The 24,353-nt window shown below is 50.8% G+C and overlaps 11 protein-coding genes across 11 annotated transcripts; 4 read left to right on the forward strand and 7 right to left on the reverse strand.

The window, feature by feature from the left end:
- Positions 1 to 1,415: 1,415 nt before the first annotated feature.
- On the forward strand, positions 1,416 to 3,889 carry N7446_008577 (1,4-alpha-glucan branching enzyme GLC3; the record flags this gene model as incomplete). The annotated part of the gene is made up of 8 exons (XM_058517322.1): positions 1,416 to 1,461; positions 1,516 to 1,640; positions 1,689 to 1,788; positions 1,837 to 1,949; positions 2,002 to 2,693; positions 2,744 to 3,079; positions 3,148 to 3,778; positions 3,863 to 3,889. 8 exons carry the CDS (start codon positions 1,416 to 1,418, stop codon positions 3,887 to 3,889), a joined length of 2,070 nt encoding a protein of 689 aa, XP_058370968.1.
- Positions 3,890 to 4,584: 695 nt separating this feature from the next.
- On the reverse strand, positions 4,585 to 7,184 carry N7446_008578 (F1F0 ATP synthase subunit beta). Its single transcript, XM_058517323.1, has 6 exons — positions 7,012 to 7,184; positions 6,783 to 6,946; positions 6,558 to 6,643; positions 6,458 to 6,500; positions 6,016 to 6,332; positions 4,585 to 5,961 (listed from the first exon to the last, which is right to left on the reverse strand). Exons 1-6 carry the CDS (start codon positions 7,020 to 7,022, stop codon positions 5,029 to 5,031), a joined length of 1,554 nt encoding a protein of 517 aa, XP_058370969.1. The 5' UTR covers positions 7,023 to 7,184; the 3' UTR covers positions 4,585 to 5,028.
- A 433-nt stretch (positions 7,185 to 7,617) lies between these two features.
- On the reverse strand, positions 7,618 to 9,014 carry N7446_008579 (cytochrome c oxidase subunit IV family protein). Its single transcript, XM_058517324.1, has 3 exons — positions 8,620 to 9,014; positions 8,273 to 8,466; positions 7,618 to 8,180 (listed from the first exon to the last, which is right to left on the reverse strand). The coding sequence occupies exons 1-3, from the start codon at positions 8,864 to 8,866 to the stop codon at positions 7,707 to 7,709; spliced, it is 915 nt and encodes a 304-aa protein (XP_058370970.1). The 5' UTR covers positions 8,867 to 9,014; the 3' UTR covers positions 7,618 to 7,706.
- An 84-nt stretch (positions 9,015 to 9,098) lies between these two features.
- On the reverse strand, positions 9,099 to 10,671 carry N7446_008580 (actin-binding ADF family protein). The gene is made up of 6 exons (XM_058517325.1): positions 10,499 to 10,671; positions 10,361 to 10,407; positions 10,286 to 10,296; positions 9,971 to 10,216; positions 9,865 to 9,913; positions 9,099 to 9,797 (listed from the first exon to the last, which is right to left on the reverse strand). Exons 2-6 carry the CDS (start codon positions 10,364 to 10,366, stop codon positions 9,663 to 9,665), a joined length of 447 nt encoding a protein of 148 aa, XP_058370971.1. The 5' UTR covers positions 10,367 to 10,407; positions 10,499 to 10,671; the 3' UTR covers positions 9,099 to 9,662.
- A 417-nt stretch (positions 10,672 to 11,088) lies between these two features.
- Positions 11,089 to 11,946, reverse strand: N7446_008581 (glutathione S-transferase family protein; the record flags this gene model as incomplete). The annotated part of the gene is made up of 3 exons (XM_058517326.1): positions 11,089 to 11,298; positions 11,391 to 11,726; positions 11,794 to 11,946. The coding sequence occupies 3 exons, from the start codon at positions 11,944 to 11,946 to the stop codon at positions 11,089 to 11,091; spliced, it is 699 nt and encodes a 232-aa protein (XP_058370972.1).
- A 603-nt stretch (positions 11,947 to 12,549) lies between these two features.
- On the reverse strand, positions 12,550 to 14,216 carry N7446_008582 (SH3 domain protein; the record flags this gene model as incomplete). Its single annotated transcript, XM_058517327.1, has 3 exons — positions 12,550 to 13,936; positions 13,988 to 14,071; positions 14,122 to 14,216. The coding sequence occupies 3 exons, from the start codon at positions 14,214 to 14,216 to the stop codon at positions 12,550 to 12,552; spliced, it is 1,566 nt and encodes a 521-aa protein (XP_058370973.1).
- Positions 14,217 to 15,417: 1,201 nt separating this feature from the next.
- Positions 15,418 to 15,958, forward strand: N7446_008583 (putative stress response RCI peptide; the record flags this gene model as incomplete). Its single annotated transcript, XM_058517328.1, has 3 exons — positions 15,418 to 15,475; positions 15,553 to 15,887; positions 15,929 to 15,958. 3 exons carry the CDS (start codon positions 15,418 to 15,420, stop codon positions 15,956 to 15,958), a joined length of 423 nt encoding a protein of 140 aa, XP_058370974.1.
- A 739-nt stretch (positions 15,959 to 16,697) lies between these two features.
- she9 (putative mitochondrion biogenesis protein (She9)) lies at positions 16,698 to 18,218 on the forward strand (the record flags this gene model as incomplete). The annotated part of the gene is made up of 3 exons (XM_058517329.1): positions 16,698 to 16,985; positions 17,030 to 17,288; positions 17,353 to 18,218. 3 exons carry the CDS (start codon positions 16,698 to 16,700, stop codon positions 18,216 to 18,218), a joined length of 1,413 nt encoding a protein of 470 aa, XP_058370975.1.
- A 719-nt stretch (positions 18,219 to 18,937) lies between these two features.
- rip1 (ubiquinol--cytochrome-c reductase catalytic subunit RIP1) lies at positions 18,938 to 19,929 on the reverse strand (the record flags this gene model as incomplete). The annotated part of the gene is made up of 4 exons (XM_058517330.1): positions 18,938 to 19,119; positions 19,185 to 19,335; positions 19,409 to 19,497; positions 19,641 to 19,929. The coding sequence occupies 4 exons, from the start codon at positions 19,927 to 19,929 to the stop codon at positions 18,938 to 18,940; spliced, it is 711 nt and encodes a 236-aa protein (XP_058370976.1).
- Positions 19,930 to 20,339: 410 nt separating this feature from the next.
- Positions 20,340 to 21,059, reverse strand: N7446_008586 (histone-fold domain-containing protein; the record flags this gene model as incomplete). The annotated part of the gene is made up of 4 exons (XM_058517331.1): positions 20,340 to 20,665; positions 20,719 to 20,809; positions 20,862 to 20,947; positions 21,002 to 21,059. The coding sequence occupies 4 exons, from the start codon at positions 21,057 to 21,059 to the stop codon at positions 20,340 to 20,342; spliced, it is 561 nt and encodes a 186-aa protein (XP_058370977.1).
- Positions 21,060 to 21,436: 377 nt separating this feature from the next.
- N7446_008587 (chloride channel protein) lies at positions 21,437 to 24,305 on the forward strand (the record flags this gene model as incomplete). The annotated part of the gene is made up of 7 exons (XM_058517332.1): positions 21,437 to 21,905; positions 21,968 to 22,035; positions 22,088 to 22,447; positions 22,497 to 22,574; positions 22,620 to 22,945; positions 22,995 to 23,349; positions 23,400 to 24,305. 7 exons carry the CDS (start codon positions 21,437 to 21,439, stop codon positions 24,303 to 24,305), a joined length of 2,562 nt encoding a protein of 853 aa, XP_058370978.1.
- Positions 24,306 to 24,353: the final 48 nt, after the last annotated feature.

Consider the following 24,353-nt stretch of genomic DNA (forward strand, 5'->3'; position numbering starts at 1 on the left):
TCGTGTAACAAGTCAGTCGGATGAGTAGAATAGTAGAGTGGTTTGTGATGATGAGTTGAGAATGCTGGTGATTTCCGGCTTATTTATGTCTTGTCGGAATTCTACGGGCCGGAATATCAGACAAAGACATTTTCAAGTAACAAAGAAAAGAAAGAAGTCAAGTACTGGTAAAGAAGATAAAGACAATAAAAATTATTGGGGTTACAAGGAACACAAAGATATTCTGAGCTTCTTTGTCGAGTCTTCTTGGGACGGTCAGGGCTGGTCAAGGACACTAATGAGACAAAGTATGCAGGTACATTGTCAATGACATAGAATCAAAATCATAGATTTCTATCAACTTTGGCATAGAGTAGATACAATGTAGATAATACTACAGCTTTGTGTGTCCAATTATAGCAACACTTATCAAATCTCTTCTCGTAATCGCTCGGACCTATCTCGAGCTGCGCCTAGGCTAAATGAAGAAGTGAATACACAGCATACCTAGATAGTCTCAATTACTCACACAATTGAAGCAGCAGTTGTAATTTCAACCATCCTTGCTGGGGCTCTAGGGGGCTTGGTAAATCTATCTGGTAGTATGTTTGGCGTCAGGGCACCAAGTCCTGGGCTAATAATAACAAATATATTATCTACGGTGACAACTCCTTCAAAGCGCAAAGATCGAAAGACAACAAGTAGGATCAAGTGGCGTAAAATGGCTATGTAACCTAATTTAGTCATCCAAATTCGATTTACGACTAAATACAGTCAATTGGACTGGGAAGCTACTAGTTGTCCGTATTGTCGTAACAGTGGGTACCTGCATGGTCAGTACTTGGAATGGGTGCATTATAGTACAAAACTGTGTAAAGTGAAATCCAAATACATTATCTCTTCAGACATTAATGAGTAACTTCAAAATATGTGCTCCAACAACCATTATTCTGGATTTAGTCTATAGCGCATTCTTACAGGTCGTTTTAGTCTCTTAGGGCTTGAAAGGGATTACCCACGCCTGAAGGTTGAGTGGTTGTAGGAATCATACCAAGAATGGAACATTTATTCTAGATCTCTTAACAGGAGGAACAAAAAATAAAAAATAGCAGGCAAAATTCGAAAATTGTAACCCCAAAGCCCTCCTGGCTGGAAACAGGACCTGACAGCGGAGCCGTTCCCGGTACCTAAGCTCTCCACATCCCCACCGGAGCTCAATGCAGTACTCATGCTATCACTTAAGCTATCTTTCTGCAGATAGTAAAGAGAAAAGTTGTAGGGTAACTAAAATCCGAAACAAAAAAAAATCCTACTAAAAAAAGTTGAGAGGACAAAGCGTTGAGGGGTTGATGTCACATGTTGAGAACCCCCGCAGGATTTCCTTGATCTCGACCTCCCTCCATCTTCTCTCCACCTCTCCAGTTTCGCCCCCAGCTATGTCTTCTACCATTGAGAGCTCGAATTACCCCATGGATGGGACAGGTAAGCTTGCAATGAGCTTGGCTTTCAGGGGATTTTATTCTAATTGCTTTCCAGGTGTTATCCAGTTGGATCCTTGGCTGGAACCTCATCGCGATGTCTTGAAGCACAGATTCCAGGTCGTCGAGACATGGGCCAAAACTATCAATGAGACTGAGGGTGGATTGGACAAGTTCAGCAAGGTGAATTGATCCTCGCTTATTGCTCTTTTCCATATTAATGCATACTAGGGTTACGAAACCTTCGGTCTGCATGCGCAACCTAATGGAGAGATCACATACAAGGAATGGGCACCCAATGCCAAGGAGGCCTCTCTGGTCGGAGATTTTAGTACGTTTGGAGATGAAGCTATCTGAGGTACTTGGCTAAGACTAGCAGACAACTGGGACCCCAGTGCCAACCCCATGACGAGAAACAGCTTTGGTATCTGGGACGTTACAGTTCCAGCGAAAGATGGTGCCCCCGCGATTCCCCATGACAGCAAGATCAAGGTCCGTCCTATACGCCAAAGCTTACAGTCATATGGCCGCTAATGTTTGACAGATCACTATGGTCCTCCCCAGTGGAGAGCGCATCTATCGAGTCCCCGCTTGGATCAAGCGCGTTGTCCAAGACCTGAGCGTGTCACCTGCATACGACGCTGTCTTCTGGAACCCGCCCGCGAACGAGCTATACAAGTTCCAGCACCCACGGCCCAAGAAGCCTGCGAGCCTGCGAATCTATGAAGCGCACGTCGGCATCTCATCCCCGGAGACCAGAGTCGCTACCTACAAGGAGTTCACCAAGAACATGCTGCCCCGCATTAAGTATTTGGGATACAATGCCATCCAGTTGATGGCCATCATGGAGCATGCCTACTATGCCAGTTTCGGCTACCAGGTCAACAACTTCTTTGCTGCCAGCAGTCGCTATGGAAACCCCGAGGATCTGAAGGAGCTTGTTGATACCGCCCACAGCATGGGTTTGGTGGTTCTTCTTGACGTTGTTCACAGCCATGCGTCCAAGAATGTCATCGATGGTATCAACGAGTTTGATGGCACTGATCACCTCTACTTCCATGAGGGTGCCAAGGGCCGTCACGAGCTGTGGGACAGCCGCCTGTTCAACTACGGTAACCACGAGGTCCTGCGTTTCCTGTTGAGTAACCTCCGCTTCTGGATGGAAGAGTACGGGTTCGATGGATACCGTTTCGATGGTGTTACCAGCATGCTCTACACGCACCACGGCATTGGAACGTACGTACAGCCTACTACTATCATTTACACATCCGCTAACTCATTAATAGAGGCTTCTCTGGTGGCTATCACGAGTACTTCGGCCCTGCTGTCGATGAGGAAGGCGTTACATACCTCACCCTCGCAAACGAGATGCTGCACGAGCTCTACCCGGAATGTATCACAGTGGCCGAAGATGTCTCCGGCATGCCAGCCCTGTGTCTCCCCCACAAGCTAGGAGGTGTCGGCTTCGACTACCGCCTCGCGATGGCAATCCCCGACATGTACATCAAGCTCCTGAAGGAATCTTCCGATGACGAATGGGACATCGGCAACCTCTCCTTCACCCTAACTAACCGCCGTCACGGCGAGAAGACCATCGCCTACGCCGAGAGCCACGATCAAGCGTAAGTCACCCACTCTAATCCCAATCTCAAATCTATATAGACATCCACTAACCCAACCCCATGTGCAGTCTCGTCGGCGACAAGACCCTAATGATGTGGCTCTGCGACAAAGAAATGTACACACACATGTCCACCCTAACAGAGTTCACACCAGTAATCGAACGCGGTATGGCCCTGCACAAAATGATCCGCCTAGTAACCCACGGGCTAGGCGGCGAAGGCTACCTAAACTTCGAAGGCAACGAATTCGGCCACCCAGAATGGCTCGATTTCCCCCGAGCAGGCAACAACAACTCATTCTGGTACGCGCGCCGCCAGCTCAACCTAACAGAAGACAACCTGCTGCGCTACAAATTCCTCAACGAGTTCGACCGCGGCATGCAGCTGACCGAGCAGAAATACGGCTGGCTCGCTGCGCCGCAGGCGTATATCAGTCTGAAGAACGAGGCTGATAAGGTTCTTGTCTTTGAACGTGCGGGTTTGCTGTGGATTTTCAATTTCAATCCTACGCAGAGCTTTACGGATTATCGCGTTGGCGTTGATGTTGCTGGTACTTATCGTATTGTGCTTGATTCCGATGATGCCGCTTTTGGGGGTCTTGGGCGCAATGTCAAGGAGACGCGCTTCTTCACTACTGATATGAGCTGGAATGGAAGGGCCAACTTCGTCCAGGTTTATATTCCTACGAGGACTGCTTTGGTATGTTTCTTTTCCTCTTTTCCCTGTCACTGCTTGTCATGGATGATTGTTCTGAGTGCTGACGTTGCTTTTCTCGCGATACAGGTCCTTGCTCTGGAAAGCACTCTGTAATGAATGTGACCTGAACGTTCAAGTCCAAGTCCATTTGACCTTTGACCTTTCCGCCTTGCTGTCTCCATGTATGCGGTCGGACTGTCGAATCATAACCTGGTTGTTCTGGCATAGATGGCATTCCCTAGCTACAGCTTTATCTTTCTTACGTTTCTTTCTATGGTTTGTTTTGCATTTTGTTCCTAATCAGATCTGTCTCTATCTATATCTAGTCTGTCAGGATATTATATATACTTTTGCGTGCATGATTGATAATACTCAGGGTAGATGAGTAGATACACTCGAGTAAGAGGCGTCGTTGTCGTTCCCTCTCGAGGCCATGAGATCACGGCTTCCATTGTTTTCGAAAGAGGATGGAATAGACCATTCAGATTGTTATCATCCTACCAGCACACAACAATAGACTCGACGAAGCCCAACACTTATCCATTCCCACAAGAGACATACATACTACCACTACGTTAAAGAGGAGAAAGACCACAATCACAAAGGAAAAGAGATCGAGAATCATGGTTTTGAACTCTAAATACACAAAATAATGAAACACGCCGGCCGAGGGGGTTTGTGTGTTTGGTATCCAATCCACAGACCGGCTTAAGGAAATCCCATCAACTCGCTAAGATAGACACAGACCACAAATCACGAACCACCCATGAACTCAACAAAAGCAAACACTCCATTCTCCATTGATCCTCCCCGACTTCCAAGTCACGCAAAATTCTTCTGCTCCGGTCTCGCCGGTCGGGATATTCATAGCCCGGTTTGAAAGACGGGTTTCCTTGCTCAGGACGAGTCTAGAAAGAACACAAACAATTGTCGCATGATGAAACGTGAAACACCACCGCAATAGATGCGACAAGCAACGGAAATGGAATGAGTGATCAAGTCCCTTTCCGTTGGATTGTTTTCTCACTTTTAGATCGGTACTATACACGTCTCTCAAAGGGGAAATTGGTGTCGCGTACAAACAGGACAGAAGTTTGTGTTCTGACAAAGGAAATTAAATGGACAAATAACCAGGAGACCAGAGAGAAAAATCAAGGGACAAGGGGGGAGAGGAGCATAGAAGAAAGAGGCTTGAAGATGTAGAGGGGAAGTTGTAAGACGGCGCGCTAGCTAGCAAATAGACAAAATTACATCTAGGCGCTGCCCTCGAGCTCAGCCAGAATCTTCTCACCCTTGGCGCGGGCGGACTGGAAGTCGCCAACCATGTAGAAGGCGTTCTCGGGAAGGTCGTCACCCTCACCAGCAATGATGGCCTTGAAGGAGCTGATGGTGTCCTTCAGGTCAACGAGGGTACCCTCGATACCAGTGAAGACCTGGGCGACGGCGAAGGGCTGGGACAGGAAACGCTGGAGCTTACGGGCACGCTCGACGGTGAGCTTGTCAGCCTCAGACAACTCATCCATACCGAGAATGGCAATGATATCCTGGAGGGACTTGTACTCCTGGAGCATCTGCTGGACACGGGTGGCGGTGTTGTAGTGCTCGTCACCGATGATACGGGGGTCGAGCATACGGGACTTGGAGTCGAGAGGGTCGACAGCGGGGTAGATACCCAACTCGGAGATACCACGGGACAGGACAGTGGTGGCGTCCAAGTGAGCGAAGGTGGTGGCAGGGGCAGGGTCAGTCAAATCGTCAGCGGGCACGTAGACGGCCTGGACGGAGGTGATAGAACCCTTCTGGGTGGTAGTGATACGCTCCTGCATGACACCCATGTCAACAGCCAGGGTGGGCTGGTAACCGACGGCAGAGGGGATACGACCCAGAAGGGCAGACACCTCGGAACCGGCCTGGGTGAAACGGAAAATGTTGTCAATGAAGAGCAGCACATCCTGACCCTCCTCGTCACGGAAGTACTCGGCGATGGTGAGACCAGTCAGGGCAACACGGGCACGGGCACCTGGGGGCTCGTTCATCTGACCGAAGACCAGAGCGACCTTGGAGTCACCATCAAGCTGGATGACACCGGTCTCCTGCATCTCGTGGTACAGATCGTTACCCTCACGGGTACGCTCACCGACACCACAGAAAACGGAGTAACCACCGTGGGCCTTGGCAATGTTGTTCTACACAACGTTAGTTCACCCATCTTTCACTTCGTTCGGCTTGGAATATCTTACAATCAGCTCCTGAATGAACACGGTCTTACCGACACCGGCACCACCGAACAGACCAATCTTACCACCACGGGCGTAGGGGGCGAGAAGGTCGACAACCTTGATACCGGTGACGAGAATCTCAGCCTCGGTGGACTGGTCGACGAATGGGGGAGGATCGGCGTGGATGGGAGCGAACTTGGTGGCCTTGACGGGACCACGCTCGTCAATGGGGTCACCAGTGACGTTGATAATACGGCCCAGGGTGGCGGGACCGACGGGGATGGTGATGGGGGCACCAGTGTCGGTGGCAACGACACCACGGGATAGACCCTCGGTACCTTGAAGGAAAGTCAGTCGAAGCTCTTGCTATTGCGTAGGGGCGCACTCGGTGGGTCCCTCCACCGCTTTGGGTAAGAGAACGACACCGTGGCCAGGAAAGGGGTGAAGGGGAGAGGTAGCTTACCGTCCATGGCAATAGTACGGACGACATTCTCACCAAGATGTTGCTGTGAGAGTGTGTTAGCTTGGATGCGAATCAAGGTTCAGCCAATCAGATTACGTACAGCAACCTCAAGGACGAGCTTCTGGCCGTTGTTTGTGGTCTCAATGGCGTTGTAGATGGCAGGGAGCTTCTCGCCGGAGAACTTCACTGTAAAATGGCGAGTAGCATGTCAGCCTCGGATTTGTTGATGGATTTGGGGTTGGTTGCGATGGATTTGGTGATGGATTGGGTCCAGGGAAAAGATTTTCGCGAGGTCCCCGTTCCGTCAGGAGTCGACAACACGTACCGTCAACGACGGCACCAATGACCTGGTGGACCTTGCCAGACTGAGCAGCATCGGAGCTGGCGAAGCGGGCAGAGAGAGCCGGCAGGGCAGAGGAGCGGAGAGGCTGGAAGGCGCGGGCGATGGGAGCCGGACGGGCAACCCTCCCGAAGGACCGGGCAAGACCGCTAGAAGAGGAAGAAAATTAGTAAAGAGAAGAAAAATTGAAGAAATCTACTGTGGAGTATCATACCTCTTGAACATGATGGAGGTGTTGAAGAGCGTGATGTGATGGAAAGGGAGAGGTGAGGTTGGAACGGGAAAAGAGGGAAGAAGAGGGAGCGAAGAGGTTGGTGGACGGGGACTGGTCGCCCTTAGCCTTTCCGGGGCGGTTTTGCCGACGATCCCGTGATGAACCGAGAACTACGTTTGGTTTGCGACAACGAGAGAAGCTCTTTACAGGCTATTGTCTGTATATATATGATTCTTGTTTTTTCTTCTTTTTTTTAACTCCCATATGTCTATAACCTTTGGCACTAGCGTGGTGGTTGAGGGAGCTCATCCCGTTGCCCTGGAATTCACGCACACACACCGAGGCTTGGCACCCGGAAGCAGGGAGCCACAGTGTTGCTATATGAATTCGGACTAATTGTTCCCCATATCAGCTAAATATTGTTCATAAATTAAGTAACTAAAAGCTAGAGATATAGGCGTTGGAACGGACCGCGTCAGAGGGGTCAATGGCCCGTTAGTCCGAGCACAGAAGCTGACAAGCTCGGGAAATCTCTGACGTGTTGGGGTCAACCACGGAATAACCTTATAGTCGAGTATAAAGATATAAAGATTGATGATTATATTAGCTTTAGTTACATGAGTTACTGACTGTACTGTATGTGTATATACACTGAAATATCCCCCAATTGCCAGGAATTTAACCGTACCTTGTTGCTACAGGGATTCTCCGCACTTACGTCTGTTCCGAATCACTCCGTAGACACACCACGCCATTCGGATTCCAACAGGGGGACCACAACACCAACATAACACAAGATATAGAGACACAAAAATAGATGAAAACATATTCTCTATGGCTACAAAAGAGATACATTGATGATAGCACAGTACGGGATACACGCATTTTCGGATGCTTGCCAAAGGGGACAGAAATAGGGAATTATCGAGTGCCGCGCGAACGGGCGAGGGCCCATCCTCCGGTAAATAGACATGGTGAACATGGCCAGAAGAGCTTATGAGAAAATCGACATCGATGTCATATGGGTGCCGTCGTCCGTCCTGCTCAGATATCGCTTCATTCCCGATCGAACCGGTACATCTATGACTTCTCGGCAGGGGGCTCTGGACGAAGCCCTTGCCTTCGTAACCCTCTTTGCTGATGCCGTGGATGGGGTTGATCTTCTCTTTCTGTTGGGGAGGTTAGCACTTGATACAGCGGATATAGTTTCCAGGGGAGGTCTCGCGACGGTCGGAAAGGGGGGATGGATGGGGGATATTACCAGGGCATATTCGTTGGAGGCCTCCTGCCACTCCTTGGACATGGTAGCGGGCTGCTTGCCAGCGAAGGCGTGGACGGCGTAGAAGATGGCAACGGAGGCAACAGTCAGCTGCACAACCTTGCTCAGGACACGCCAGCCTTCGCCCTTGGGGGCCTGGGCGCGGGGGCCGTGGGCACCGAAGGCAATGTAGTAAGCTATAGCAAAGAATTAGGTTAGTTATATGTTATAATGGGAGATCGATTGTGGAGTCATGGTTCGGGGATTCCGAGTATAACCTCGGAAGCGACGGGGTAGACGAAGCGAAAGGCTGTCTCGTCCAAACCCACTCATCTGGAGACAGCACGTACCGGCCTTCTTCTCTTGCTGGGTCAACTGGTGCCAGTCAACCTTCATGCGGTCACGGAGCTGCATCCAGAGCTCGGCCTGCTCCTGAGGAGGCATACCCTCCCAGCGCTTCTCGATGCTGGCGAGAGTGGGGTTGGCGATGGCATGGTCAGAGGCAGCGCGGGTCTGGATGGCGTTCACAGAGGCAGGGGCGACACGGATGGCCGCGGTGCTGCGAGGAACAGCGCGAGAGACGGTGCGAAGAAACATTGTGCGGCAGGCGGGAGGTGGGAGCACCACGTCGAAATCGGGTTCAATTGAGGAGATTAATGGAGGGCCGAGACGGAGTAAGCCAGAGGGTACGCCAGGGCACGGCTATGGAGAGAGTGGAGGGGGTGATGGGTGACTTGAAGACGTTTCTTGTGGTTTGAGGTGGAAAGGCGAGGATCCGGTCGGGACTAGCGCGGTTTGGGTTTGGCTGACTGCTGATTGGCTCACCGAACCCGGCCATCTCAATTCTGCCAGTGAGGAGCATCATCATTCTCAGCATATGGCATGACGTTCTTTTTCTGTGATGATATGGCGGTGTTGTGCTTATTTGTTGCTGATTATCATGTTCCTGGATGATAACCCAAGTGCTCCCTCTTCCCTTTTCACCCAGGGCTTTCGCCTCGGAATATTTACCCGCCTACACTCTAGCCAGTTGTCAACCACAAGACTCATGCCTAACTAATCTACACAATGCCAGCACTCTCCGGGACTATCATATGCACTCCATTAGAAGCAGGAAAACCACCCAATTCTGACAATTGAGATTCGAAATTCGAGTTTCAAGCATGTTTCGAGGTTCAAAAAGAAAAGAGATTTTGAGATTGGATTGAAATCCGCAAACTGCATGGTCTGAAGGCCTCGAAATGAACAGAAACAGGCCAAGTCGTAACGGTCTTGCATTGCAACTAAGAAGAAAATGGGAGAACGGAGTGAGGAAATGAATTGATCGTTCCGCAGCGCCGTCGAGGGCGCACCCCTATCCGTCGCGCAGCCCGGATCCAGCCGGCGCCATCATCTATGCCTTGCCACCGCTGGCCTCCTTCAGCACTGTCTTCCACTCGATATCGGCCTTGTCGTCGGCGTGGATGGAAGTAACAACGTTGAGAGCGTTCTTGAGGACCTCACGGGTGCTGGCGTAGATCATGGACCACTAGCGGGGGAGCCGTTAGCCATTGATTCTGGGTTTTGATCTGCTGTAGCAGGGGAGGGACACTTACGAGAGTGGGGGTGTCGCTGGGAACCCAGGAGATGAAGATGATCTTGCTTCTGTGGGGGTAATCTGGTTAGCGACAGGTCATACGTTGGCTGTGGTTGTGTGCGCACCTCTTGCCCTCGCCGGGCAGCTCGTACTCGACATCGTAGACTGCGTAGCGGGGAGCGGGGCGACCCAGGCTGTCCTTGGCGTCGGCGAGCTCGTTGCGGAAGACCTCGTAGTCCTGGTCCTTGCCGACTGAGTCTACGACGACCTCCTTCTTGTTGTCGGCGATCTTGTAGATGATGTACTTGGTCTTTCCGTGGCTGCGGCTGAAGTCTTGGAAGGAGGTAATGCAGTCATCCTGGACCTGGACACTGTAGGGAGTGTCAATATCGGAGGGAATGAGGGGAAATCGGTGTGGCGGGAGAATGTGAGCGACTTACCCCGATGCGAGCTGCGCGATATACAAGTCAGTATTGGAGTACATTTGGCATGACATTGAGGGAGGTAATACTAACCGACATGATTGCTTATGTAGATGAGTGAACGAAAAGGGACGGGTTGACTGGCACGCGATGTCAGCTGAAATTCCCTCAAGTCTCTCAGGCTGTCTCAGGCTGGTCAAGACCAAGAGTGCAAGTCTGAATATCACTTACAGGGATGGGCGGAGGTCAAGAAACGGAATCGGATGGGGGAAGATGGAGTTTGAGGGGTGAATTGTAGGTGTTGCCTTGGTGGGGTGGCTGCACGTGATATCGTCGGAACACCTATAAACAAAGTACCCGGTACCTGTTTCAGCCAGGAGTGGCGTAGGCTTGCATGGTGTAATTGGGGCTGTATCCTGGTCATTAAAAGGTGTAGTGGGTTTGCCATGTGGTAGGAAACATTCCAGGCAATTACTGCTGCCATTGGACCAATGTCTACAGACGTACATGTGTTTCCGATCTTGAAAATATCCACTAACTTGTGTCTTGGAAGTACCAAGTACCAGGATAATCACACCACTTAACCTGCATAACATACTGTAGAGTACATATACTCCATTCTCTCCCCATTCTCTCTCCATTCTCTATGGGTAAGTTACAAAGAGGCGCTACATATGCCACTGACGTACTCTAAAAAAGTCCCCAGTCACTCAACCATGGGACATCTTTGTCTATTTTTATGATTCCCGGCCCACCAGTAATAAAGCATGCATGCAACAATATCAACATATTCATATTCATATTCATGAAGTTACCTCTATCTAAACCTTGGGCGCAAACTTAGCCCTCATCTTATCAGCAACAGCCTTCTCCTCCCAGATAAAATTAACACTCTCATGAGCCACAGTAGCCTCAGCCCACCGCTTAAAGCGCGGCGCCCGCTCCAACAAAGCAGGCAACTTGGCACTAACAAGGCCATGTTCAGGTTTCGCAAAGCCAAGAATGCGAAGCAGGAATGATCCCGATTGAACCTGTCACATAAAGAACACACTCGTTAGCCAACGAACATACTCAAGCAATCCCCACCTAGATATCACATCTCTACAGCTGGGAAAATGCATACCTCAGCAAGCGTCAACCTCTCGCTCCCCCCAAAGAAAGGTCCCTTCCCGTCCTCCAACAAAGGCTCAACCTCCTTAACAACAGCATCAACCAACAACCCCGCAGCATCATCCCGCTCAGCATCCGAAGCCGCGCGCAAACTAGCAAATAGATGCGGAACGACCTTGCTAAAGAATGCATCCACGAAGAAGGCCACGCGAGCGCGGTACAGGGCGTTTTCGGCGGGGCCTGAGGGGGGTAGGAGGTGGGATGGGTGGGCGTCTGCAATGAATTGGGCTACGATGCCTGATTCTGTGATGATGTTTCCATTGTAGGAGATGCTTGGGACGAGGCCGCGCTTTGGATTGGATTTGTTAGTTTTTGATATAGGTGGATAGGTGGATATATGGTTTGGTTGTACTTACCGGGTTCACGTCCAGATACCAGGGCTCGCGAGGCTTGTTTAGGTCGATGGTGACTTCTTCATAGTCCAGGCCTGATTCCTTTAGGGCTATGTGGGCGCGGTGAGCCCACGGGCAGCCGCGGTTTGTGTAGAGGATGATCTTTGGGGTGGACATTATGGGTTGTGGGTTATGGGTTATGGGTACTGGTGTGAGTGATAGAGAGGAAAGTAAGGTCAAGAAGGGAGTAAATGTAGTTAATGTACCCCAGAGGCTATGGCGAAATGAGGGGCAACGATTAGTAAATTAGTAAAGTAATTGCATATGCGAAGGCGCGATTCCGCAAGATCCGGGTAAGATATGAGCAGATGTGGGGAGTGTGGAGAGATGGAGAGTTGGAGAGATGTCCCTTAATCTTGTAGAAATGTCTAATTATGTACATTAAGTGCATATATGTGATACCCTCTGACGGGTATACATAGAAATGGCAAACCGAGGGTACATAAAAGAGACCAAGTGAGGGATCCCCACGAAGTCCGATGCGCCAGCGACCGGTTCCCCAGAGAAGGAGAAAGAGAATAGAAGAACCAAAGAAAAAGACGAGACCGTCATAAAAAGGGGGGTATATCGAATACGAGAAGAAAACGAGCATTGAGATCAGAGGTGGCCAGCCTGAAGAGAGAGAGAAAAGCACGGATCAAACCAACTCGCCAAGCTGGAAGGATGGAATCAGCACGCTGTCGTGAAAGACGTTATTTTGATGGGAACTGAGAACCGCGCTCAGACTACATCGTCTTCCTGGCCACCTTCGATGATCTTGCGCCAGTGCTGCGGGAGACAGATACAGACCAAGGGGAAGGCCTTGATCTCGCCTGACGGCGTAGGGGACGAGCTGGCAGGCAGGTGAGAGCCATTCGAGACTCCACTGTCTCGCTGCTCGCAGTGGCTGATGTCGTGGTCTTCAGCTCGCTCGGGAAGACGCACACCTGTCGCCCAGCCATCGTCCCAGATGCCAATCACCTTGAGGATCTCTCCGCGATCGAGTTCGAACTCGTCGCCTGCTCTGGGGGAGTAGGCCCAGAGAACGGCTACCTTGTCTCCGGCGTGGATGTCATCTTGCGAGTAGTAGTCGCGGAAGTATGACAGCTGCTCTGATTGACCGCTGGTCACTCCTTCAGGGGAAGAGTATTGATAAGTGGTATTGGTACCAGAGCGAGGCGAGCTGTCGCTTTCCAGTCCAGCCAGAACAGAGCTGCTCGAAAGCGAGCCAAGACGCTTGCCAGTCACAGGAGGGATCTTCTTGGACATGGCTCCAGGGCTGGCACCCATGCCCTCTGAATCCGATGCATCACTGTACTTGGCACCGCTGTACATCGCCGCAGAAGTCCGTGAATAGGCAGGCGAGGAGCTGGGCATTTCGCGCAAGGCAGACATGCGTGTGACTCGACCCCCTGGAATCATATTGTATCCGGTCGGGCTCCCAGCCTGTTGCATTGATGGCGATCCTCCCTTGCGTTGCGGGTTCGGTTGGTTCAATCCAGCTTCATTCGGAGTGTTCCTGCGGCGGCGGCGCATGAAGATACAAAGGAAGGCGATCAGAGCAGCGAGAATGGCAGCTCCTGCAATGGAACCAATCACAATTCCAGCAATTGCACCACCAGACAATCCATGGTGACCACCTGCAGCCGCGGCAGAAGACGAAGTAAGTGGTGGCAGAGTCGAAGTAGGTATCGTAACCCCATCACAGCGGCTCGTGGCATTGGATGCTGTGCAACAGGTATCGGTTCCACTCGCACAGTACGTGCAGAGTCCAATGGTGTTCGACGCAAATCCACAGTTGTCGGGCTCGTTTGCGGCTCCTTCGATGCAGCTTCCAGAAAGGGCTTTGTATGGTTGTTCGCAGATTATCAAGTCGGAGTAGATTTGGCTCGTATAGTCCTTGTCGGTGCTGGTGCATAGATCGGTGTTGACCATAGTCTCCTCCTCGCTTCGCGCCCAAAGCGCACATGTGTCGACACAGATTGGGAGCGCATCATTAGTTGATAGACCACAGTCGGATATGGAGCTCTGGATAACACTACTGCACATCACACTAGTTGTATATTGGGCATAGTAGTCGTTTGATGCGCTAGTGTTGAGGCCTTTGCAGCCCAACAGCTCGTCATATCTACAATGCACCAGTCAGTATCTCCCCTACCCATTGATTGCCAACACATACTTTAATGAAACATATGACCCCTTAACATAGTCTTTTAATGAATCATCGAACTCCGTCAGATTCGATACGCCTTTGAGGAATGGACTAGCACAGTCAGCAGGCATCTTCGAGTTTTCAGGCGCGTGTTGACTCACAAGCTCCCATATAGGCTGGAATTGGTGGAAATGGACGAGCTGGCCCAGGCAGGACAGGCGCTTGACCCCGAGAGGGAGATACAAGAGTCTGACATGGTCGGGCGCAAAACTCGAAAGTTGTCGCCCTGGTATACAAGAAGCTTCTCAAGTAGATATGCCGCGGAATGTGTCAATTGCGATCGGGAATGTTCAATTCGGCACGACTGGCGGGTAAAAGAAGAGAAACCGGTCGACCCCAGGCCACCGTTACTGCCTCAAGCTCGGAAAAAGAAGAGAAAACGCGCGAAAGAAAGTAAACGAGTGACTTGGGTTCAATGTGAACCCAGAACGAAAGGTCAACGAAGCCCAGATCGAAAGGGAAGACAAAAGACCAGGGGAGAAGAGGAGATGAGATTGCCTATGGACCAAGATGGAAGTGGCCTGGGCTTAGTGGGTAAGTTAAAGGGAGACGAACTGCTGGGAAAAAGGGAATTGTGAAACAGCGGCTATTTGGTTATTTTTACATATGCGCAGACATAAGTCAGACTCGAATGTTACAGCTCATCTTACATGCTAAAAAGGGGGTTCCCGTTTGTTTACTCTCTTTCTTTCTATCTTACCTCAACACTTTTCACTCTTTCTCTCCCAATTTTGAGATGGCCATTCAATATCCGTTCAATAAGCAGGGCCCAGACAGGGGCTTTCGTACTTTTTTCTGTATAATACGGAATCTTCGTACAGTATTCATCTCCGTTTCCCAGCCTCGCTACGGACGTTAGCGGCTCCGAATGACGATCGCTATAAGACTGCCGTCTCACAGATTTCAACGTTTTACCTTACCGGCCTGCTTATTTTCCCATTGCCTTGCATGATGCACAGTACCGATATACCATATTGTGTGAGCTATCATGGAAATATGCGAGGGGCATCGTTGGGACATACAGGTACTTGGTACCTGGTCACGGGAGTGGGTTGGTAACAGTAGCTCGTACTGGGTACTTACCGCTTGTATAGAAAGTTGGCTGCACCCCGCTTTTGCGGTCTGGTATTAGGATAAGTCGCATTTCGATAATTGATTGTAGTCAAAACGCGATTGATATATCCTTACATGAGTAGTCCACGGGTATAACGTTGGTTTTACAAACTATATTTTTGAAGACCTCGGGAAGTAATGTAGTACCATGTCTGCGGTCACATGATCTTGACATCATCTGATCGGGGATAAGCAGGCTGCCACTCCTGCATCGAACTCATCGCAAAAGTCATAGACGTCGACGTCGATTATAACCATTTTGATACTCACTTTAAATCACAGCCATGTGCAGCTCTGACTTTTTCCTGGCGGTTCTCGCCGTCTTCTTCCCACCCATTGCAGGTAAGTCGCAGCTCCATCCCCTCCCAAACCCCACCACATATAGCCATGCCAGTGCTGATAAAGGTCTGTCTCAATAGTATGGGTCAAGGCGGGCGTCTGCACAGCCGACTCGATCATCAACATTGCCCTCTGTCTCCTGGGATACCTCCCCGGCCTCATCCATGCATGGTACATCATCGTCAAATACCCGGAACAAGACCCGGACGAGGCGGGCTATGAACCCATCCCTGGTGGCGCAAGCCAGCGCCGTGATCTCGAGAACGGAAATGTCACCTACTACTATGTCTCGCGCCAGCCCCTCCAGCACCCCGCCCCGCGGTCATATGGTACTGTCGCCAATGGGCAGCAGGCGTCTGCTCAGTCGAACTCGGCGAATAAGCCACAGGGCCAGCATGAGGGTGCTGAGCAGGGGGTAGCTCGCAGGCTCCACCGACGTATGCTGAGGCTGTCAAGGGCGATAACAAGGTGCAGAGTGATGAATAAAGAGGTGGCGGGTGCTGAGACAAAACTTGGATGCTGCATATGCGAAAAGTGTTCTCGCATGACAGTTCAGTTTTGGTCATGATCTGTTATACCCTCCATTCTAGGTATTGCGTACTTCCCTTGCTTTCTGTCTTTGGACCTTGGACCTCTTTCTAAGAACTGCATTATGATTTTGATGAAGCAATGTTCTATGTAATTCAATTCTGATCATTTTCTTTTACTGGTCACTTACCGAGAACTGTGTATTTTTCTTCTCGTCGCTCTTTTCCCTTCTCTATTCGTAGCTCCTTGTCATTTCTTGGGTTCGAGGTTTAGGTGGTACTGAAATTTTGATGCAATGTTGCGATTTTTGTATCGGGGAAAGTTTGTGTCTAGTGGTCTTTGTTATAAACCTGCGAATGCAATATTACGGCAACTTTGATATTCTCACAACAACGTTGTTCAAGTAGTGGTGGTCTTTCTTGATGTGAAGCGGATATATATATTCCACAGGACCGGCGGTGCCGATGAGAAGCAAGAAGATATTTTCTCGTCTCACGACAATAGTAAGCTAGATATTTAACTAGGAATAACCAAAGTAGTATAAACAATGGTTACAACATACACAATATTCCATGCCAGGGTTCTGCAACCGGCTCCAATCTGATAAGCCTATCCGAGGCCAGGTACCCGAGATCTTCACCCGGCCTCTGCCTTACAACCACTCCCCTCGCCACGAGCCAGTGGCAATACACCGGCCATGCAGTCCATGCCAATACTGCTCAAGCGCTCACTCCGGTCCAGCCTCCAATTAACACGATCCTCCCCGGTGCGACCACATTTCCGCCCAGCCACCCCAACGTTTCCCATCACCAGACCGACTCCGCGGAGCTTCTCCGCCTGCGTACAATGTCAATTCCGCCGACAGCCCGAGACATATGCTGCCTTTGATGACAAAGAGAAGTTTCCCAGCGAAGCTGAGAAGGTCATTAAGGAGAGAGAACTAGATATTGGTTCCCGCGACCCGGCCCCGATCCCGGGTGTTGAGGTGGGGAGTTCTCATGCTGCCCCCCTCACACAGAGTCAGACCAGACTGCGGAACAATTACACACGAAGGAGGGTGAAGTAGAGAAGGAGAGGTCGGCACAGCTGGAGCAAGATGCCAGTGAAGCCGAGGCAAAGAGTGGAGGTCTTCCTTCCTACTTGGAAAGCCGGCGGTCACAAATGTCCAAGCAATTCAGCACAATGATGGACAACCTGCAATCAAACGTCTTTGTAGCAGGTCAAAGACTCAACGACCTGACCGGCTACTCTAGCATCGAAGCTCTAAAGAACGATATCCACTTCCAAGGTACGCACCCCAACCCAACCCAACCCAGCCCAGTCTCCCAGCCCAGAAACTAATAACAAAACAGAAAGCCGTCTCCGCACAGCCCGAGCCCACGTCAAACAAGCCAAAGAAAACTACGCCTCAGCAATAAACCGCCGCTCAACCTCCCAACGCGAAGTAAACGAACTCCTACAACGCAAACACGCCTGGTCGCCAACAGACCTAGAACGCTTCACCCTCCTCTACCGCAACGATCACACTAACGAAGTAGCGGAAACCGAGACCTCGCACGCACTCTCAGCAGCAGAACGCGAAGCCGAAGAAGCAGCCGCCCAACTAAGCAAGAGCATCCTCTCTCGCTACCACGAAGAACAAGTCTGGTCCGATAAAATCCGCCGCATGTCAACATGGGGCACATGGGGTCTGATGGGTGTCAACGTGCTTCTCTTCCTAGTCTTCCAGATCCTAGTCGAGCCATGGCGCAGAAAGAGACTTGTAAAGGGCTTTGAGGATAAGGTCGTTGAGGCGCTTGAGAAAGAGAAGGAGCTTAACCGTGCTTTCCTGGCTGAGAGTGCTGTTTCACTTTCGGCGATCCCGTCGGAGGTTGTGGATGCTACTTCTGATACCGAGCCTTCAACTGTTATTGAGGATCTGCCCAAGGCCGTGCAGGAGACTCTCCCTGCTGATACTGCTACTGCTACTGCTGCGCCTTCAGCGGCAGCGATTGCATCTGATGCGAGTGTGAGTGCTGCTCAGTCGCTTCAGTCTCGCTTGTCTGGTATCTCTTACCCGCCTACCTCTGTCGAATACTGGAAGCAAGTCTTCCATGAGTTTTTCAGTGAGCGCAGCATAGCCGTCTCTCAGCGTGATGTTACCACAGTGGCGCTTCAGAGTGCTGCGACTGGTGCTGCTGTTATGGGTCTCCTCTTTGCCCTTTTTAGATCTGGGTGATTTGTGATGATCTATTTGAACATGACATTGGACATAGACATGGCCAGGTACATGTATCAGAGTTACCAATGTCTCTTCGTACAAGAGTATAAGGGTCTATGTTGGTACTGGAGATTTGATAACTCACCCGGTGCATTGGAGTGGGTATATATGTATAGTTGAATGAAGAGATAGACTCGCTTGGATAGAATCGAGTCTAGTGTACTACTATTGCAGCGTCTGGCGAGTTGAGTATATAGCAAAACATTGAATGATCTCACCTTGGTTCACGTTTACGTACAACTTTAGCCTTGGAAGAATCGGAGAGATTGAACATAGGAAATAACACGACTAGACGATACACTAAATATAGAACATAAGTATGTACTCAAGGAGACGGCGGACATCCTCTGCACTGCCAGGACAAACTCCTAGCCCGAGCATCTAACCTCACGGATGGCGAAGCGCGCGCTTGCAGGGACCTCGAGAGCCCGGAGCATGAAACAAAAGGGAAGAAGAGGCTCATTTTTTTGTCCATATTAAAACACAGGTCTCTTAATCTTGACAAGATACACGGCCGCTCTGTCTAAAAAAGGGAAATAACCAAAACGCACAAGCACATACACAGATAGATAGGAGATACATCATCCCTCTCTATCTTTTATCTCATCCACACATTCTAATGAGACAAGCCGCTCGGGGGCGGTGATCAAATTCGGGGGTGTATTGAAAAAGGTCGCTTAACCGATGACAAGAACCTCATCCTCAGGGAAGTTGTAGGCGGGGACCTCCAGGTTCAGAGGGGCGGGACCCTTCCGAATACGGCCGGAGATGTCGTAGTGGGAGCCGTGGCAGGGGCAGAACCAGCCGCCGTAGTCACCGGCCTCACCAATGGGGACACAACCCAAGTGGGTGCAGACACCTAAAAGATAGTTAGGAATGGGAATTGTGCTTGAACAAGCAAGATATCGGAGTTATGCCACTTACCGAGCATGACGAGCCACTCGGGACGCTGGACACGGTCTTCATCGGGCTGGGGGTCACGGAGAGACTCCCACTTGCCCTGACGGGCCTCGTCGATCTCACTCTGGGTACGGTGGCGGATGAAGACGGGCTTGCCACGCCACTTGATGATGACCTGTTTGGAGAGTGTTAGATAAGGATTTCGACCACTGGAAGTCACGGATGGGATGGCGGATGTAAACACGTACGTTCTTGCCCTCAGGAATGGAACCGAGAGCGATCTCAACCTTGGCCTGGGCCAGGACATCGGCGGAGGCGGACATGTTGACCAGGAAGTCTGGAGAAAAAGAATATCGCGTCAGTCATTGTTGCATAGGGACGCCCGGTTCCGACCAATCGAGAAATCAAAATATCATCCAATTCACTCCCGCTCGTATTCTATTCCCATCTCTTTTCGATTCGAAGAATAAAAAAACCTACCCTGAACAGTAGCCTTGGCACCGACGGCGCTAGCCAGACCGAGGGAGCCGGCCATGAAGTAGGAGAAGACTTGGTTGGAGCGAGGCGAGCTGTTGGACTTGTACTTGCTGAAGTTGGGGATCTTCAGGGTCGAGCGTGGCTCGTTAGCGGTGGCGAAGGGAGACTCGAAGGATGACTTCGCATCGGCAACTCCCCTCCGCTGGCAGGAGGTGACGGCGGCGCGGGTGGTGGGCACCTGCTGGCGGGCGACGGTGCGCAGCAAAGTGCTGGAAGCGGAGGAGAGCGACATGTTGAGGGCAATTGACCACGGAGGGAATTGAGCCGCGAGGTGTGGAGGGACGTGGAGGGATAGAGGGTGGATGAAGTCGGAAGTTGAAGTTGGAGCCAGAGCTTTCGCTAGCGATCGGAATCACGGGGCCGCTCATTGGCTGGTCGGTTCCCGTTCACTCCCTACCATTCGAACAATATAACATAAGTTAAATCTATTGTTAACTACTGTTATATCGAATTAATTTATAGTTAGTTAGTATATTTGCAGTTGGACCTGTTTCTGCTAATTATTTGTTTTCATTTTTAAGTAGACTGACTTCTCTGTCAATATCTACGGTAACCCGACCCAATGCGACCGCATAACCCAGAACCAGCAAACTCCAATGCAAAATCATAAACAGAGAACAAAATAGGGCATGTATGGAGCATTCAATCTTGCATCTCCACGTCATGGTCATGACTCGACATGGGTTCAACTGTCCGGTCCGCAATCAACGCGCTGACAGGGACCATCGGCCGAGGAACCGACGGAGACGTTGTCTTCGACTCTTCTCCCTGTGGAGTAACATTCTCTGTACCCACGCCATTCGCTGGAGGAGCAGCACCGGTGCCATTGAGGGTACGTTGGCCCTTCTCCATAGCGCTCTGGCCGGCCGCATCCTTGGCCTTCTTCTCCTTGAATTGTTTGTACGTCGTAGTCTTGGGAATCACGTCTGATAGGAACTCGAGATTGTCTGTGTGTGATACCGCCGCAGCTATTGCACATTCATTAGCATGTTGTCGGTCTCTGCAAGCAATCGTCACTCACCGAGATCTTTGTATTGAACGGTTTTGCGGGGTTTTCGTTCGGACTTGACCACGTTGTGTCCTTGTTCAGCAAGGTGTTGGATGAACATCTCCTGTAATTGTGTTAGTCGGTGCTCGAAGCAGTGCAGTAAGAGTGTGGCGCACGGTAGCCCTGGCGATGACAAAAGTCGCATTGTTCGAGCATTGTACGATATCTTCGTCTAGCTGGATGATCTTTTTGATTCGTGAAACTATAGAAATGAGTTAGCACACGTTGTCTGGCGCAGCTATAGTGTAACACGTACTGGGAAGCGCGCTCTGTCCGGTGATCTCATCCGGATCTCCCATAGGCTTTGGAGGCATGGTAGTGGTTGGAAGTGGTAAGTAAAGTAGAGGTCGCAGTACGCGCCAGCCGTTTCAAGCTCTTAAGCCGTTGTAGATGCAAAAGGGCGCCAGCGTGGAGTTGAAAAAGAGCTAAACGCGTGGCCGCGTTATCTGAGTTATCGATACTTGGCGACTTCGCTTTGTCACACTCGTCTACTTCCACAGCTCCGTTCCGCTCACAAGTTACCCAAGATCCCAACAGCTTGAATAAAGACCGACAATACCTCAAGGCTGGTCCGAGGATCTGATTTCAAGCCTGGAAGCCCATCTTCTCACGGCCAAGCGCATCGCGGACAGCTCATAGCCTCCAAGCCGACTATGCTGATCCTATCCTTTCGATCGATGCCATGAATTCAATGCGCCCTTCTTCGACCTTTTCCCGGTCGCTTTCAGTTAACTCCGAGCGCCGCAATTCTCGCAGGCCATCACCCCGCTCTGTTGCCTCTCCTATCGACCCCGAACCCGCTCCCGACCCCCAAGCCCCCGCGATCACAGAAGAGATCAGTGAGATCAAGCGGTATGAAGACTTCACCACTATAGACTGGGTCCAAGATGCCGTCTATGAACAATCGCGGCGGCGCGCTAAGCGGCGCAGCGGGACGGGGTTCTGGGATCAGGAAGGCATCCTTGGCTGGAGGCGGAAAGTGTACGAATCATATGATGCAGGCCAGGCGTGGCTTGTCGTTACACTTGTTGGCATGGCCATTGGATTGAATTCGGCTGTACTCAATATTATTACCGAATGGCTTTCTGATATCAAGTTGGGCCATTGTACTACTGCATTCTATTTGAATGAGCAGTTCTGCTGCTGGGGCGCCGAGAATGGTATGTTCAGCAAGCTTCGTTGAAGACTAAAATGATGAGACTGACCGTTACTGCTACTATAGGCTGCCCCGAATGGAAGCATTGGACTTCATTCTGGCTGTTCAACTATGTCATCTATTTCTTTGGCGCGGTAAGACTTGTCGCATCCTTGATTCATGGCCTATGAACTAATATTTATGTAGTTAATGCTTTCATCCATTGCCGCGGTTCTGGTCAAGTCTTTTGCACCCTATGCGGCTGGGTCTGGTATCTCAGAGATCAAATGCATTATTGCTGGCTTTGTTATGAAGGGCTTCCTGGGTGCCTGGACTCTCCTGATCAAGTCCATTGCACTACCACTAGCTATCGCGTCGGGTCTTTCTGTGGGAAAGGAAGGACCCAGTGTACACTTTGCCGTGTGTACAGGAAACGTGATCTCGCGCTTCTTTGGTAAATATAAACAGAATGCTTCGAAGACAAGAGAGATCTTGACTGCCTCAGCGGCAGCTGGTGTCGCTGTTGCTTTTGGAAGTCCCATTGGAGGCGTGCTGTTCTCACTGGAGGTTCGTCTGATGCCACTTACACTTATGGGATGATGCTGATTGTCAACAGGAAATGGCCAACTACTTCCCCCTCAAGACTCTCTGGCGTAGTTACTTTTGTGCTTTGGTAGCCACCAGTGTGCTGGCGGTACGTATTCAACTCGTTGACGGTTGACCATTGCTAATTTCTCAGGCTGTCAACCCATTTAGAACCGGTCAATTGGTCATGTTCCAAGTTGAGTATGATCGAACTTGGCATTTCTTTGAATTGATCTTCTTCGTGGGCCTTGGAGTCTTTGGTGGACTTTATGGTGCATTCGTGATGAAATGGAACCTTCGCATGGCTGCCTTCCGCAAGAAATACCTGTCCCAGTGGCCTATCACCGAGTCAGTTGTTCTTGCTGGACTCACTGCAGTGCTGTGCTACCCCAATATGTTCCTCAAGATCAACATGACCGAAATGATGGAGATCTTGTTCCGCGAATGTGAAGGTGGTCATGACTATGATGGACTTTGCGAGTATGAGATGCTCCCCATATACCGAGGAAACTATACTGACTTATAGCAGAGCCAAAAACCGATGGCCGATGGTCTTATCTCTAGCCTTTGCAACTGTTCTTCGCACGGGCTTGGTGATCATTTCCTATGGCTGCAAAGTGCCAGCTGGTATTTTCGTGCCTTCAATGGCTGTCGGAGCATCTTTTGGTCGCATGGTGGGAATCATGGTGCAGGCACTACATGAATCGTTCCCCAAATCTGCATTCTTCGCCTCTTGTAATCCAGACGTACCTTGCATCACACCGGGAACATACGCGTTCCTGGGCGCAGGTGCAGCCCTCAGTGGGATCATGCATCTGACCATCTCCGTGACGGTCATTATGTTCGAGCTGACTGGTGCGCTGACATACATTCTGCCAACCATGGTATGTACTTTCGATGGTGTCTGTCAATCTAACATGCTAATCTCTCGCAGATCGTGGTAGGAGTAACCAAAGCCGTCGGTGATCGATTCGGCAGCGGCGGTATTGCCGACAGAATGATCTGGTTCAACGGCTTCCCTTTCCTAGACAACAAAGAAGAGCACGTCTTCAACGTGCCCGTCTCTCACGCAATGACCACAGACCCGCTCTCCCTGCCGGCATCAGACTTCCCAGTGCGTGAAGCAGAACATCTCCTCAACGATAACAAGTTCCAAGGCTTCCCCGTCGTGGAAGATCGCACCAGCAAAACCCTAGTTGGATACATCGGACGTACCGAGCTCCGATACGCCATCGACCGTGCCCGTAACGAGGGCATGGTAGCACCAAACGCACGCTGCGTTTTCACAAAGGAAGCAGCCGAAGCCGCAGTTGCACGGAGAGCATCTGTCCCCCAGCACGCACGGTCATTAGAGACATTTGATGCAATCCAGCGCAGCGCAGGAGCCGCCTTCGTCGACTTTTCGCGGTATGTTGATCACACACCGTTGACCGTACACCCGCGCCACCCCCTCGAGACAGTCATGGAAATCTTCAAGAAGATGGGACCGCGAGTCATCCTGGTCGAACACCGTGGCCGCCTTACCGGCCTAGTCACCGTGAAAGACTGTCTGAAGTACCAGTTCAAGGTGGAAGCCGAAGAACATACCCTCGCAGCAACAAGCTCATCGGAATTCTCCGGGCTCGGTGGGCACTTGAACAGCCCTGCACATGAAACGCTGGAAGAGCGCCTGTGGCGACTTATCCAGACAGTCGCTGGTTTCGTATCTGGCTCTCGCCGGCCGGTCCGGCTGCGTGATCGGAATCCGCCTAGGCAGTCTGAGCCATCCGGCATCTTGGATGGTACCGAAGATGATGCCGTGGTCGAGTTGGAGGACAGAGAGGATCGACCGATGATCTGATACCCGAAAATGGAGGAATAGTGTTTATACTTATACTGTATCTTGATA

The sequence above is a fragment of the Penicillium canescens genome (genome assembly GCF_028828765.1).
Source record: "Penicillium canescens strain IBT 15451 chromosome Unknown utg000005l_segment0_segment0, whole genome shotgun sequence".
NCBI classification, from domain to species: domain Eukaryota; kingdom Fungi; phylum Ascomycota; class Eurotiomycetes; order Eurotiales; family Aspergillaceae; genus Penicillium; species Penicillium canescens.

Excerpts from the sequence above, each read along its gene's own strand:
- N7446_008580 (XM_058517325.1), bottom strand. Across the intron at positions 9,914-9,970 it reads CTGCCCGGCGAGGGCAAGAG|AAGCAAGATCATCTTCATCT; the intron begins GTGCGCACACAA and ends TTACCCCCACAG. Across the intron at positions 9,798-9,864 it reads CCAGCGACACCCCCACTCTC|TGGTCCATGATCTACGCCAG; the intron begins GTAAGTGTCCCT and ends CTCCCCCGCTAG.
- N7446_008579 (XM_058517324.1), bottom strand. The coding sequence starts at position 8,866 with ATGTTTCTTCGCACCGTCTCTCGCGCTGTTCCTCGCAGCACCGCGGCC. Across the intron at positions 8,467-8,619 it reads CCAGCAAGAGAAGAAGGCCG|CTTACTACATTGCCTTCGGT; the intron begins GTACGTGCTGTC and ends TCTTTGCTATAG. Across the intron at positions 8,181-8,272 it reads CCTCCAACGAATATGCCCTG|AAAGAGAAGATCAACCCCAT; the intron begins GTAATATCCCCC and ends CCTCCCCAACAG.
- N7446_008578 (XM_058517323.1), bottom strand. Across the intron at positions 6,644-6,782 it reads CATTGGTGCCGTCGTTGACG|TGAAGTTCTCCGGCGAGAAG; the intron begins GTACGTGTTGTC and ends GCCATTTTACAG. Across the intron at positions 6,501-6,557 it reads AGCTCGTCCTTGAGGTTGCT|CAACATCTTGGTGAGAATGT; the intron begins GTACGTAATCTG and ends ACACTCTCACAG.